This window comes from Salvelinus alpinus, chromosome 23 (genome assembly GCF_045679555.1).
Source record: "Salvelinus alpinus chromosome 23, SLU_Salpinus.1, whole genome shotgun sequence".
NCBI classification, from domain to species: domain Eukaryota; kingdom Metazoa; phylum Chordata; class Actinopteri; order Salmoniformes; family Salmonidae; genus Salvelinus; species Salvelinus alpinus.
In genome coordinates this window covers 18,271,526-18,285,741 of record NC_092108.1, presented here as the reverse complement: position 1 = coordinate 18,285,741, position 14,216 = coordinate 18,271,526, and the positions used below count along the sequence as shown (strand labels likewise).

The window sequence follows — 14,216 nt, the reverse complement described above, 5'->3', positions numbered from 1 at the left end:
AAACTGATACTGGCTGTCAATTGTCTGCTAGTTAGTAGCAGAGGGCTGTAGAAAGCATGAAGAGCTTTGCACATACCCAAACCGACCACTTTTACACAGCAAGGATGGCGGCGCCCTGTAGGAAGGTTGTGAGTTCTGTGATTGTGAAAGGTACTGTATGTTTACTCTGAACTGGTACAAGTAAGCATTTCACTGTAAGGTCTACACCTGTTGTATTCGGCGCATGTGACAAATAACATTTGATTTGAACCGTCTTTATTTCAATACAACACATAAACAGAGGGTGACAGCAGTTTTTGGGGCACTTATGTAATGGGTGTTCCTCTCCTTGTCTGCTCTTCTTCATCTGGTACACAAGTCTGAAAACACAGGTCAGGTGAAAACAATATGGTGGCTAGTAATTGCTTTGACCTGACCAATACTCTCACTGTTTCAGGTTTGTGTCAGATCCCAGGCCAGTCACTATGGACACAGCAGTGCCCAGTCAAGTTACAGGCTCTGTCGCTGAGGTGCGTTCCTCTCTGGTGTCTCACCCAACTCTACTGGCCACTGATCAGCACCAAAACAGAACAGCAGAGAACCGCTGATCAGCAGAAAGTGACTGACATGCAGAAAGATCAGAAGAAAGCGACAGGAAGAGGATGAGCGACCAGAGTACATCCCACACGAAAAAGTCCAAGAACCCCATGACAAATATCGCATATACCTGGTGAGACCCTCCCCTCTGTGCACACTGGTTGAATCAACATTGTCTCCACATCATTTCAATGAAACTATGTTGAACCAACGTGGAATAAAACTTGAATTGTAGACTGTGCCCAGTGGGTCTGTTCTCTAACATGGTTAATATTCAGATTTCGGTTGTAAAGAAACGGCTGACAATTTGATGTTGTATTCAGTTGAATAACCTTGGTAAGTTCCCATTCTCTCTCACTTTCCCCTCTTTCTCTCTGCAGGATGATAGGTCCCCTTACAAGTATAATAGGGTTCATCCTGACGAAGAGAGAGGTGGATAAGAACCGCCTGAAGCAGCTGAGGACTCATCAGCGGATGAACAGATTCAACGAGGGAGAGTACGAGGGCAGTCGCTACCGCAACAACAGACTGGACTGATACCAACTGAACTGAGAAGTTGTGTGAGCTTGAGAAACTGAGTGAATGTGTGTCTGCAGCATGTGTGTGTATGCACTGCCTCTGCTGGACTGAAAGAGACTAACTGATCAAATGAAAACAGTTAGTTTGAGAGACACCGATACTTGATTCAGTAATTATGTTCGCACCCACAAGAGTTTATTTTAAACAACTCTCCTTAGTCCATGATGAGCACACGCTCAGCCTCAAGAAGTTATATCTGGCTGGATCAGTATAGGGCCCAGTCTTTCCTGAACAGACTGATGTCATGGCTTGCTACAGTATGTCACTGCTTCATTCAACAGATCCCATCTATCCAGATTTTCCAGACTTGTCTGTGGTCTTACCATCTTATGTGTTGATGAAATAGCTTGACTATCTCTTTAAAAGTCCATAGTAGAATTATAGATATACCATTATGTTCTATTTCTATGTACAGAATGCCCCAGTTAAAATATGCCCCACATGGTGTATGTTCTGTATATAAAAAACAGTTGCGTCCTCCTGGATATTTATAATCTTATCAAATGTGATTTGAACTGTTTTGATTTGCACACAGATTCAATTACACACGTGGCAATAAAATATTTTATTTGATATGAAAATCAATATAGATGTGTCCATATTTTTCTCATTAGCATGCTCCTATAGACTTTGGCAAACTGTCCTCCAAGCTAGCACCAAACATTCCATGGCAACCACATTCTAATTAGTGATCTCAGTGGACTGTAATGATTGTAATCGTTACTGTCTGGACAGCAAGTTGGCGCCATAGGTTTCAGGCATACATCTCAAAACGAGTCTAGAGATGCCCCTAAACTCAGTTATAGAATTAGCTCAACACACCCAGTTCCAACATCAACCACTATAAAATTGACCTTAGGTCAGCACTTAGGGGCAGTCTACCTGCACTTCCCTCATTACTCAACTCAAGGGTGTCAGCTAAGTAAGTACACCCTTTGAGGCGTGTTCCCTTTTGATTTAGCTCAACAATCAATAATTTAATCTCAATATAAAGTGGCTTCCTTTCTTCTCATCATGTAGAAAAGAACATCAGATGTTAATGCTTTGATGTGTACATTTTGGACTGTTCCCAGCATAGTCACACAGTGGTGATGGTTCCAATCGTTTTCCCACCATTCATTTTCCCCATAGGGGATTTTAGAATCCATGCGGGTTGTGTTTCTTGTAGGCTTACCCTGGCATGACATTTTGATAACCGCGTAAATCTCTTTAGGACAAGGTGACTTTTGTCAATATATTTGCATGTATTTACCCCCCAAAAATGAAATGGTAATTAGCTGCTATTGTGGCTATCATAAAGAACTACAAATGCCATGATGATCTGGACGAAACTGCCAAATTCTGTGAACTTTTTTCAATTCACACAATATCTGTTAGCAAAGGTGTCAGTCAGCTAGAGATGACGTGCAGGAACTTACAGCGATTTGTAGTTTTGCATGGTCTGCTTTGATGCTAATTAGAATTTTCGAATCTGAGAGTAAATAAAGACGAATATATTGATAAAAGTCACCTTGTCCGAGAGAGATTTACATGGTTATCAAAACATCACACCATGGTAAGCCTATACGAAACACAGCCCTTATTAAGTATTTAAGTGTTTCTAAAATCCCCCGTGGGAAAAATGAATGGTGAAAAAATGATTGGAACCATTTCCTTGTTTGACCGCTAGGTTTCATGGGTATTATGACTCATACTGTGGTACTCTATAGCCACGGAAAGTAGGGGTGCTGCACCCCCTGAAGAATCTGAATGTAACAATAGAAATTCTCACAAAAGTAGTGCACTATGCATTTACTAGTCCTGTATTAGCCGATATAGCAGGTCTGTAGCGCCACTACCCACCCGTCGGTGGAAAAAGCACAGCTCCCCGACCACCAAACAGCTTCCTGCGGCTATGGTTCTCAGTGTTCTACTCTAATATTTGGAGTTGGCAGCAGTTTGCCAAGTGATCAATTGGAATGTTCTGTTCTGAGGGTTCTAAACACACATTTGAGCCTGGTATGTTCAAACCAGTACATAACAATACAGCTAACAGAATTTCACAATACTATATTAGGTATACTCCTATATGTGTTAACAAGTACATCAGAAACAGACATTGCATTTACATAAAAGCATATCTTAAAAATGGCATCACTATTGCTGCGTTTAGACAGGCAGTCAATTCTGATCTTTTTTCCACTAATCAGATCTTTTTCAGAGTGAAAAAAATATTAGAATTGGGCTGCCAGTCTAAACGCAGCCTAAGGTGACACTCGTTACCAAAAAGTGCATAAAAATCAAGCCAATCACCACTGAGCTTTCGCTCATGATTACCCAATTACAAATGTTACGATCATAGAAACGCATCAGACATACAGAGTAAAAGAAAACATTTCCTTCTTCTCTGTGTCTCAGAGGAATACTGATATTGGGGGTTGTATTTATTAGTGCAAACCGTAGTTAAACGTTTCGCATTGCAACAAAACGAGAGTTTCTAGTGAACAATTTCAGGAATATCCCTCCACGTTTGGTTCCTGTTGCTTTTGTTTGCCTCCGTTTGGCTCCTAGTGAATACACCTCAGGGTTGCCTTCAGCAGGCACAAACCTATTGGACTAGTTCAGAAAGTATCTTGCTGCTCCCAGCTCATAACACACATTTTTACTTTATAAACCAAAAATATCAAATAAAAAAAATCTTCATATAAAGATAGTTAGATTAAAGTTACAGCTTTGTATTCAGTGTGTCTATCAGTGGTGGAAAAAGTACCCAGTTGTCATACTTTGGTAAAAGTCAAGATCCTGTACCTTAATAGCAAATGACTCAAGTGAAAGTCACCCAGTAAAATACTACTTGATTAAAAGTGTAAAAGTGTTTGGTTTAAAATATACTTAACTATCCAAAGGGGCTCCCGAGTGGTGCAGCGGTCTAAGGCACCGCATCTCAATGTAAGAGATGTCACTACAGTCCCTGGTTCAAATCCAGGCTGTATCACATCCAACTGTGATTGGGAGTCCCATAGGGTGGTGCACAGTTGGCCAGGGAGGCTGTCATTGTAAATAATAATTTGTTCTTAATTGACTTGCCTAGTTAAATAAAGGTATAGTAAATGCTATGAGTCATTTAAAATTCCTTATATTAAGCAAAAGCACTATTTTCTTGTTTTATTTTTTTTTACGGATAGCTATGGGCACACTCCAACACTCCAACATAATTTACAAACTAAGCATTTGTGTTTAGTGAGTCCGCCATATCAGAGGCAGTAGGGATGACCACGTGTTCTCTTTATAAGTGTGTGAATTGGAACATTTTCCTGTCCTGCTAAGCATTCGAAATGTAACAAGTACTCTTAGGTTTCAGGGAAAATGTACGGGAGTAAAACTTATATATTTTCTTTAAGAGTGTAGTGGAGTAAAAGTGAATGTTGTCAAAAATAGAAAAAGTAAAGTACAGATACCCCAAAAACTACTTAGGTAGTACTTCAAAGTATTTTTACTAGTTACTTTACACCACTGGTGTCTATACTGATATATTACTACATATGTCTTTTCAAGCAGATGCATTTTAGCAGAAGAGTAGACTTCATGAAAATGGCTAAATATGTGTGTTAGCGAAGTCAAATCCATAGAATTAGAATTAGTAGAAAGAACGTTCCCATTCAAAACAACGTTCTGTGGTAGGTACACCAGTATTTCCATTCTACTCATTCTAATTCTATAGTGAGTACAGTTGCACTCTGGTGAGCTGAGTCTGCCTGTCTCAGGGGGGGAGGGGATGGGAAGGAACGTTGTTTCCGGGGATTCATCTGTTGGCTGCACCAATAAGCTGCAGCAGGCACAGGAAGATCTGGACGATGTCGACGTAGATGGAGAGCGCTGCGAACACATACTCCTCTGGACTGATAGAGTTCTTCCCCTTGCCGATCAACAGCTGTGTGTGGTACGCCAGAAACTACACACAGAAATACACCAGCAAAATGTCAGAAAATATATGAGCAATATATTAGTAATGTACCAGCAATAAGTCAATGCAGACAAGAAAACATAGATAACACTAGCAACACAACTACAAAATGTGTCAGAATATCATCACTACAAAGCACAATATATTATACATATATGTTGTAGGAAGAAACAAATGTATACAGTGAAAGTGGTTCTGTCTGTACTACATCTACTTGTGTATTGTACTCACCAGTGTGTAGACTATTGCGCCAACGGCCGCATACACCATGTGAAGCCAAGGAATCTGGCCAGGAGGAGACGACACCATTAGAAAACACTGAACCATTACTGTAATACAATAGACATGGAAAACAAACATGACTAGGAATGGCTAAAGGTGTGTGTGTGTTAGTGATGCGTGGGTTATATCCGAGGGGCGGACGGGTTTAGGGTAATTCAATATTGTGTGGATGAAGGGCAAGGGGGGTGGCGAGCGGGTTGAATAAAGACAAAATACCTTTAAAAAAATCCATGAATGTTTTATTCTTGTGCAATTTATATCTATTGTCTACATTAAGGTTTTTCTTTCATTATTTTGGGCTATCTGGCATTAGTGCATAAGCCTAAACTTTAGGGTTCAAATGTATGTGCCTACGCGCTAATGACCAAATGCTTTTGGGAACGGGCAGAAAAAGTTCATGTCAATCCACGGAGGCAAAAAGTACAATGCGAGTTTAATTCAATAAGAGAAAAGCTGCGAAAGGACAGTAGAAAATAAAGAAAAGGGAGAGCCAGAAAAGTCATATTTGGGAAAGATTTGAAGTTATTTTGCCACTTCACCAAATATTTCCCAACAATTACTTTTCTATGTTATGCGTGATGATTCTGAGGCGCTACACAAATCGGGGACTTCAAACAGGCCTACGGCACGTCAACGGAACTGTAGCCTACTGTTCAGATGGGTTAAATGGAAACTGAAATTAGGACAATGACTGTAGGTCTATAACCTCTCACAGTAAAATTATACACCAAACTGGCCAATTCTCCATTGAAAAAGAGACTCTGGGTCTCAATGGGCTTTTCCTGGTAAAAAAAAACAAAAAAACTGTAGGCAACATTTTGACTTGGGAACAGGAGGAGAAATATGATTTATTTCTTTCAGCATCTTGAGAGAATGTGAATGCTTAGTTAGATACCATCTGTAGAGTTGCTGTCTTTATCAGCATCATAAAAGCTGATACTATTTCAAACACACAAAATTTGCATCCAAGCCAAACTGAAAACTTAAGAAACATGTTGGTTCGTTTTCACAGCTTTCTATTTCCTTACTTCTTACTTCCTTATTTCCTGAAATTTTGCACAGAAAATCATTTTGTTATAGCATTTTTTCCCGGTTCCTAAACATCTGTGCTCCGTGAAAGAAGATGACAGGTAAAGTTCTCTGTTAACTACATTGAAGCATTCATTCGATCGAATTATGACATTATTCTGTTGAGCAAGGGTTTACTTAGTCTTCTAGGGCAACATATAATGACAAAAGAGAAGCTGCATGAATCAAATTATAGACAAGTTGACTAACAAAGAGCCTTCCAAAGTGTTTTAAATTATACGCAGAAACATATCTAAAATCAGGCAATTTTTTTTGCTTTTACCCGTCAAAAAATCGTTCTGCCGTCTTTGACTCTAGCCTATAGCGCATTTTCTATATTTTGGGGCGGCAGGTAGCCTAATGGTTAGAGTGTTGGGCCAGCAACCGAAAGGTTGGTGGATAGAATCCCCGAGCTGACAAGGTAAAAATCTGTCGTTCTGCCCCTGAACAAGGCAGTTACCCCACTGTTCCTAGGCCATCATTGTAAATAAGAATTTGTTTTTAACTGACTTGCCTGGTTAAATAAAGAAAAAGTATTTGCGGTGTGGGCCCCAGATTTTAACTTCATCACATATAGTCTGGAGGTTGTGGGTGGGTTATTAGCAATTGCGGGCGGGTGCGGGTGAACAAACAGCTGACCCGCGCACCACTAGCGTGTGAGTGTTTGTGTATGTGTGCGCGCGTGCGTAATATGCCAACTCACATATTTGAAGGAGAGCACAATGGCTGTGATGATGCCTGCCACCATGACAACGATCCCCAGGACACAGAATAGGCCTGTGCATGAAGTGAGGTCCACCTGAAGAGATACATTATGAAGTTTCAAACACTTGCTCACACACACACACACACACGTCAGGTGTCTCTTACCTTGGTCTGGAAGCAGAAGACAGTGGTGATGATACACACAATGACGGTGATGCCCAGAGCCAGAAACACTGCCTTAGTATCATAGTAACTACAGAGCAGAGACACACAGACAGACAGACATTACTACCACGCTCAGGTGTGTGTGTTTGTGTGTGTGTGTGTGTCTCTCTCTCACCTGGATATGGTGCCCGTCATGTAGGACATGGCCAGTGTCTGTAGAACACAGAATACACCGATCAATATAGACCACTGCAGGCCAGCACCAACCAATAAAGTTCCTCATAGAGCAGTATGACAGACTAACGTGGCCCAGTGCAGGGGTAAAAAAAGATCACGCCTGTGCACTGACTTTCCCCACAGTCCTGTTAGAGTGATTTCTCCCCTTCTCAGCTGTCTATCACAGCCCCCTGGTTTCCACCAATCAGTGTGCCCGAATGGACATTTCGACTCTGACCCCTCCCACTCCAGGTCAGTGTTTTCAGTTGTAAGATGAAGAAGCAAGTTGTGTTTAGGAAGATTGTGCGTGCATCCAAGAAGTGAGTTGTGGGGTTTATTGTCAGGAGGGTTAATGATACATTATGATGATTGACTGCAAGCAATTACATTTAGGCCTAATTACCTTGTTACATATGTAGCTGTATAGTACTGCTGCAGCTTATGTACAGTTTATTTCAGATACTCCATGTGCATGTCATTTATAAGTGTCTGTACTGGGTTTAATGCATGAGTGTTGCGCAGTAGACGTTATTGTTTCAAGATGGTTAATTCCTATAGTCTGTATGCACACTTTACCGCTGCGCTTTCATAGTTCGCGCTACTGTTAAGCCATGGTGAGAGATTCTAGAAGTTTCAGAGATTATCGTCAGCGCTCCCGTACGAGCAGTAAGATTTGGTACCGGACACAGATCAGATAAGATCTCCACTAGTCCAGAGAGGGCCATAAATCTTGCCTGTCTATGTAATTAATTCTCTCTCTCTCCTGCAAGATGTTTAAACATACACTGTTGTTAATATGTGCTGTTATGTGAATATCCCTGTATAGATGCTATGCCATTCTTTCCTGTGTAGATATTCCTATTGCATAGCTTACAACATTTTATATTTAAGCAATAAGGCACGAGGGGGTGTGGTATATGGCCAATATACCACAGCTAACGGCTGTTCTTATGCACGACGCAACGAGGAGTGCCTGGATACAGCTCTTAGCCGTGGTATATTGGCCATATACCACTAACACCCGAGGTGCCTTATTGCTATTATAAACTGGTTACCAATATAATTAGAAGAGTAAAAATAAATGTTCTGTCATACCCGTGGTATATGGCTTTCAGCATTCAGAGCTCGAACAAGCCAGTTTATAATTGTTCTTACCTTTCAGGTAAATCACTGAAAAGTTTGTGTGTTCATACTATGTGTGTTGGTGACAAAGATAAATACAACTCTGCGTATGGACACATCTGCCTTGTTCTTGCTGGACAGCCTGTAGTGAGTCAGAACCTTAACAATCAGCATTAAGTAGTAGCAAGTGAGGGCATTCACAGCCGACTGCTCTGACGAGCTCCAACTAGACATTTTTTCAACAGATCTGTACAGACTAGTAATAGTTACTTACAAAGATGGCCAGCAGGATGACATTCCATGGGAATTTCCTCCTAAAGACAGGGGAGTGGCCACATTAGGACAGCACTTCAATACAATAAAACATTGTTGTCAACTATATTGTCATCATTTTCTAAAGGAATTCTTTAAGAAAGAGACTCACCTGGGTCCTTTACAGCAGACCAGCACAATGTGAGTGATGAAATACACAGCGCTGCAAAGACATAGGTCAACACAGCTGTCAATCAAACAGGACATGCAAAACATAGGCCAGTATAGCTGTCAATCCAACAGTACTGTAAACCCATAGGTCAGTAGTAAGGAATAGTACTTACAATGATGCCCAGTAGACAGCTGGGTTTGCGATCACAAACTTCTTGACAGAGTCACTGCAAAGAAGAGAAACTCAGTTATACAAACACACATTTGTGCAGGAACACAAAACCACTAATACACAGTCATAGTAACACACACACACTCACACAAATGTGAAGACGGCCACGATTGCGACAGTGACGAGTAGCTGAGATGCCAGGATCATATACACCTAAGAGAAAAATGGAGAGAGAGTATATTATACACTTCTTGTGTGTTTGTGTGTTAACTGTGTGTGTGTGTGTGCGTGCTGTGTTCTCACCTTTCGTATGAAGGAGTGTCGCACTTTCAGACTATCAAAGCTGCCTGCCGCAAACCCCTCTCCATCGCCTGTGACATCAGCAGAGACATCATTAGAGTCATATGTCAGTTCACATCAGAACACATGCCTGGTAATCAACTACTAAAGTAGAACCTATAGTATCAAGTATTTATTTTAACTGTGTGAAGGAGCTTATTCAGTAGTAACAGAACACTCAGAGTAAGCCCCAGACAGGTGAGAGAGGAGGGTTCAGGCTTACCGCTCAGTGCACTGCTAGGCATCGTAGGGGGGATTATAGGTGGCATGGGTGGCATCATAGGCTGGTTGTTGTACCCTGGACCCCCGGGGTGAGGCTGGCCTGGGTAGGGCCCAGCAGGGTATCCGGCAGGCTGGCCAGGATATGGAGGTCCATGGGGACCAGAGGGGTAGAAGGACGAGGGCTGGCCTGATGGGGGACCTCCATTGGCAGGGAAGCCATAGGCAGGGGGAGGGGGGTAGTTACCACCTTGGGGGCCATAGAGGGGGGAATGAGAGTCATCGTAACCCAGGGGGAAGTCAGACCGAGACATACTGTCTGAGAGAGAGAGGATGAGAAAAGAGAGAGAGGATGAGAAAAGAGAGAGAGGATGAGAAAAGAGAGAGAGAGAGAGAGAGGGAAGGAGGGAGAGCGATAAGTAGTTATGGCCCATTCTACCCAGAACTAAGACAGAAGTCTTAAGGCGTCAACATGCTTCCCACCCGAAACAGTTCAGAACAGTATGTGAATATATTAGTTTTGATCTTTGGCAAGTGTTTTTGGTCTGTTCGTGCACACACACAAAAATCCTCGTGGTCAGCCACCCCTTCGTCAGTCATTCGTCAACAGTAGGGATTCTTCAATTAAGTGTTTGTTGTCATTCAACGATAGATGACTCATTTTCATGCAAATGTTTTAACTTGAGAAATACTGCACTAAACATCTCAGACGTAAAATTGCACGACTAAGATCTCCTCTGCAAAAATATCAAAATGAATGACAGATTTATTGAGTTATGATAAATTAATTCAGAAAAATCTGAGGAAGTATTACTGGCCACAGCGTCTCAAGATGGACAAACAGTACTATAGACGCTTTTTCTCGTTTTTCAAGCGAAGATCTATTAAGGGTACACTATTTTGTTAGCCGAGTTTGGCTAAGCGCCAGCTAAAGCCAAAGCCTTTATGAGTTAGGCTACTTTCCCTCTCTAAAACAAGGAATATTAAGTATACAAGGAGTTTAAAAACATCTCATTGTAAATTCTGAAATATTTAGCCTTTACTCTCACTGATTATACGCACACTCACACACACACTGAAATTGATCTTGTAGTCAAGGGCTCTTAGGGGTTTATATTAGTTGTATCTCTAGAGGCAGATTAAGTTGAAGTGGAGTGTTTCCATATGTTTCTGCTTACAGTACAAGTCAAACATTTCTACACACCTACTCATTCAAGGGTTTTTCTTCATTATTACTATTTTCTACATTGTAGAATAATATTGAAGACATCAAAACTATGAAATAACACATGGAATCATGTAGTAACCAAAAAAGTGTTAAACAAATCAAAATATATTTTATATTTGAGATTCTTCAAAGTAGCCACCCTTTGCCTTGATGAAAGCTTTGCACACTCTTGGAATTCTCTCAACCAGCTTCATGAGGTAGTCATCTGGAATGCATTTCAATTAACAGGTGTGCCTTGTTAAAAGGTAATTTATTTCCTTCTTAATGCGTTTGAGCCAATCAGCTGTGTTGTGACAAGGTATGGGTGGTATACAGAAGATAGCCCTATTTTGGTAAAAGACCAAGGCCATATTATGACAAGAACAGCTCAAATAAGCAAAGAGAAACGACAGTCCATCATTACTTTAAGACATGAAGGTCAGTCAGTCTGGAAAATTTCAAGAACATTAAAAGTTTCTTCAAGTGCATTTCGCAAAAACCATCAAGCGTTATGATGAAACTGTCTCTCATGAGGACCGCCACAGGAAAGGAAGACCCAGGGTTACCTCTGTTGCAGAGGATACGTTCATTAGAGTTACCAGCCTCAGAAATTGCAGCACAAATAAATGCTTCACAGAGTTCAAGTAACAGACACATCTCAACATCGACTGTTCTGAGGAGACTGTGTGGATCAGGCCTTCATGGTCAAATTGCTGCAAAGAAACCACTACTAAAGGACACGAATAATAAGAGACTTGCTTGGGCCAAGAAACACGAGCAATGGACATTAGACCGGTGGAAATCTGTCCCTTGGTCTGATGAGTCCAAATTTTAGATTTTTGGGTCCAATCGTGTGTCTTTGTGAGACGCAGAGTAGGTGTACGGATGATATCTGCATGTGTGGTTCCCACCGTGAAGCATGGAGGTGTGATGGTGCTTTTCTGATGACACTGTCAGTGATTTATTTAAAATTTAAGGCAAACTTAACCAGCATGGCTACAACACCATTCTGCAGCGATACGCCATCCAATCTGGTTTGCGCTTAGTGGGACTCTCATTTGTTTTTCAACAGGACAATGACCCAAAACACACCTCCAGGCTGTGTAAGGGCTATTTGACCAAGAAGGAGAGTGATGGAGTGCTGCATCAGATGACCTGGCCTCCATAATCCCCCGACCTCAACCCAATTGAGATGGTTTGGGATGAGTTGGATCGCAGAGTGAAGGAAAAGCAGCCAACAAGTGCTCAGGATATGTGGGAACTCCTTCAAGACTGTTGGAAAAGCATTCCAGGTGAAGCTGGTTGAGAGAATGCCAAGAGTGTGCAAAGCTTTCATCAAGGCAAAGGGTGGCTACTTTGAAGAATATAAAATATATTTTGATGGCCTCCCGGGTGGCGCAGTGGTCTAGGGCACTGCATCGCAGCGCTAGCTGTGCCACCGGAGATTCTGGGTTCGTGCCCAGGCTCTGTCGCAGTTGGCGGCGACCGGGAGGTCCGTGGGGCGACGCACAATTGGCCTAGCATCGTCCGGGTTTGGCCGGTAGGGATATCCTTGTCTCATCGCACTCCTGTGGCGGGCCGGGCGCAGTGCGCGCTAACCAAGGTCGCCAGGTGCACGGTGTTTCCTCCGACACATTGGTGCGGCTGGCTTCCGGGTTGGATGCGCGTTGTGTTAAGCAGTGCGGCTTGGTTGGGTTGTGTTTCGGAGGACGCATGGCATTCGACCTTCGTCTCTCCCGAGCCCGTACGGGAGTTGTAGCGATGAGACAAGATAGTAACTACTAACAATTGGATACCACGAAATTGGGGAGAAAAAGGGGGTAAAATTCAACAAACAAAAAATATATATATATATATTTTGATTTGTTTAACACATTTTTAGTTAATACATGATGCCAAATGTGTTATTTCATAGTTTATGTCTTCACTATTATTCTACAATGTAGAAAATAGTCAAAATAAAGAAAAACCCTTGAAGGAGTAGGTGCTTACAAACTTTGGACTGGTACTGTATATCTGTGGTTCACACACACACTGCAGCACAACCACACATCACAACCATGCTCCTGACAGATATTTCAATTTCTAATAACCACTATTATACTATTACATACACCACACATTATCACATACACTGAACACGAGCTTAAAGACAGAGAGTTTAGAGAGTAGAGTTTATATATACAATTTAACTTGGAGTGATCATTATGGGAGTTCCCAGTTAGGGATTACGCCTCAACTTCCACAAACAGGGATAGTTTGGGTGTAGGCCTCCACCTTTACAACATGCCATTACGTCACATCTCCAGTACTAAGCAACAGTGAAAAATATCAGCTGGAAAAAATGCTTCAGCTGCTTGCCGCCCATAAAACAATCCCTGCGTGTGTGTTGGGTGTGTAGGGACACACAGGCTTATGACTAAACACTGTGTAACTTCTTCAGCCGTAAGTCATGGGAGAGTTTGAAGTGAGAATGTGGTTGTGTAACATTAACTGGTTGGGTAGGTTTCTAACCCAAGTAGTCTGCACGATTCAAAACCGCTTTAGCCCACTGATCTAAGGCCCGTGTCCGTACAGCCCAACCAAAGTATCCATGTTTGGCCATAGCCAACACACGCAAACACAAACACACACACGTGTTTAAGTTAAGTCGCAGGCAAAAGGTAGAATGGCCAACTCCCCTCGCTCAATGGTGGTTTAGACAACCGCCTCACAAGGTAACGTGTACAATAGGCCTATTCAGGTGTAACCCAATGACTATCAACTTCAGCTCATATTCAATTCATATGCTTTTTTCTTTAAAACGATCACCGTGAGTGTAAGTCGCTCTGGATAAGAGCGTCTGCTAAATGACTTAAATGTATGTAAATGTAAATGTATGGTGTGCCGGAAGTATAAAAATAGTTTGACTCACCACGCAATGAATCCAGGAAAAACAAGAACGCAAACAATGACAACAAGACAAAAAAACGATATAAAAGGCGACCAGTCTTATAACACGGCTATAACCACCCAATCTCTAAACGACAGATGATCAAATTATTGAAGTTTGAAACTCTAATTCCGTCGAGTTTTGAAACTGTTAGCTTCTCTCTCTCTCTCTGGTCCCTTTTCACTCTTTCTGACCCCGCCTTGTTTCCTCCCGCAGCAGGCAGACAGATGTCAGCTCGAGCCGTAGAACATTTCCTGGAATTTTAGAA

The 14,216-nt window shown here is 41.8% G+C and overlaps 1 protein-coding gene across 2 annotated transcripts; it reads right to left on the bottom strand.

Moving 5' to 3' along the window:
- Positions 1 to 1,705: 1,705 nt before the first annotated feature.
- On the bottom strand, positions 1,706 to 14,216 carry LOC139550390 (protein lifeguard 3-like). 2 transcript variants are annotated; one of them, XM_071361266.1, is made up of 12 exons: positions 13,931 to 14,216; positions 9,814 to 10,128; positions 9,555 to 9,622; positions 9,400 to 9,464; positions 9,253 to 9,306; positions 9,081 to 9,131; positions 8,931 to 8,970; positions 7,494 to 7,531; positions 7,319 to 7,406; positions 7,152 to 7,247; positions 5,330 to 5,383; positions 1,706 to 5,086 (listed from the first exon to the last, which is right to left on the bottom strand). In XM_071361266.1, exons 2-12 carry the CDS (start codon positions 10,121 to 10,123, stop codon positions 4,937 to 4,939), a joined length of 1,014 nt encoding a protein of 337 aa, XP_071217367.1. In that variant the 5' UTR covers positions 10,124 to 10,128; positions 13,931 to 14,216; the 3' UTR covers positions 1,706 to 4,936. The 2 variants fall into 2 exon arrangements, with proteins under 2 accessions (XP_071217367.1, XP_071217368.1); XM_071361267.1 differs by having other exon boundaries at positions 9,814 to 10,124; positions 13,931 to 14,180.

What these genes read in the sequence shown, in the direction of transcription:
- LOC139550390 (XM_071361266.1), bottom strand. Translation starts at nt 10,123, where the DNA reads ATGTCTCGGTCTGACTTCCCCCTGGGTTACGATGACTCTCATTCCCCC. An exon ending in TTGTGCTCTCCTTCAAATAT is followed by an intron (nt 5,384 to 7,151) that starts GTGAGTTGGCAT and finishes CCTCCTGGCCAG; the next exon opens with ATTCCTTGGCTTCACATGGT. An exon ending in GCGCAATAGTCTACACACTG is followed by an intron (nt 5,087 to 5,329) that starts GTGAGTACAATA and finishes TTCTGTGTGTAG; the next exon opens with TTTCTGGCGTACCACACACA.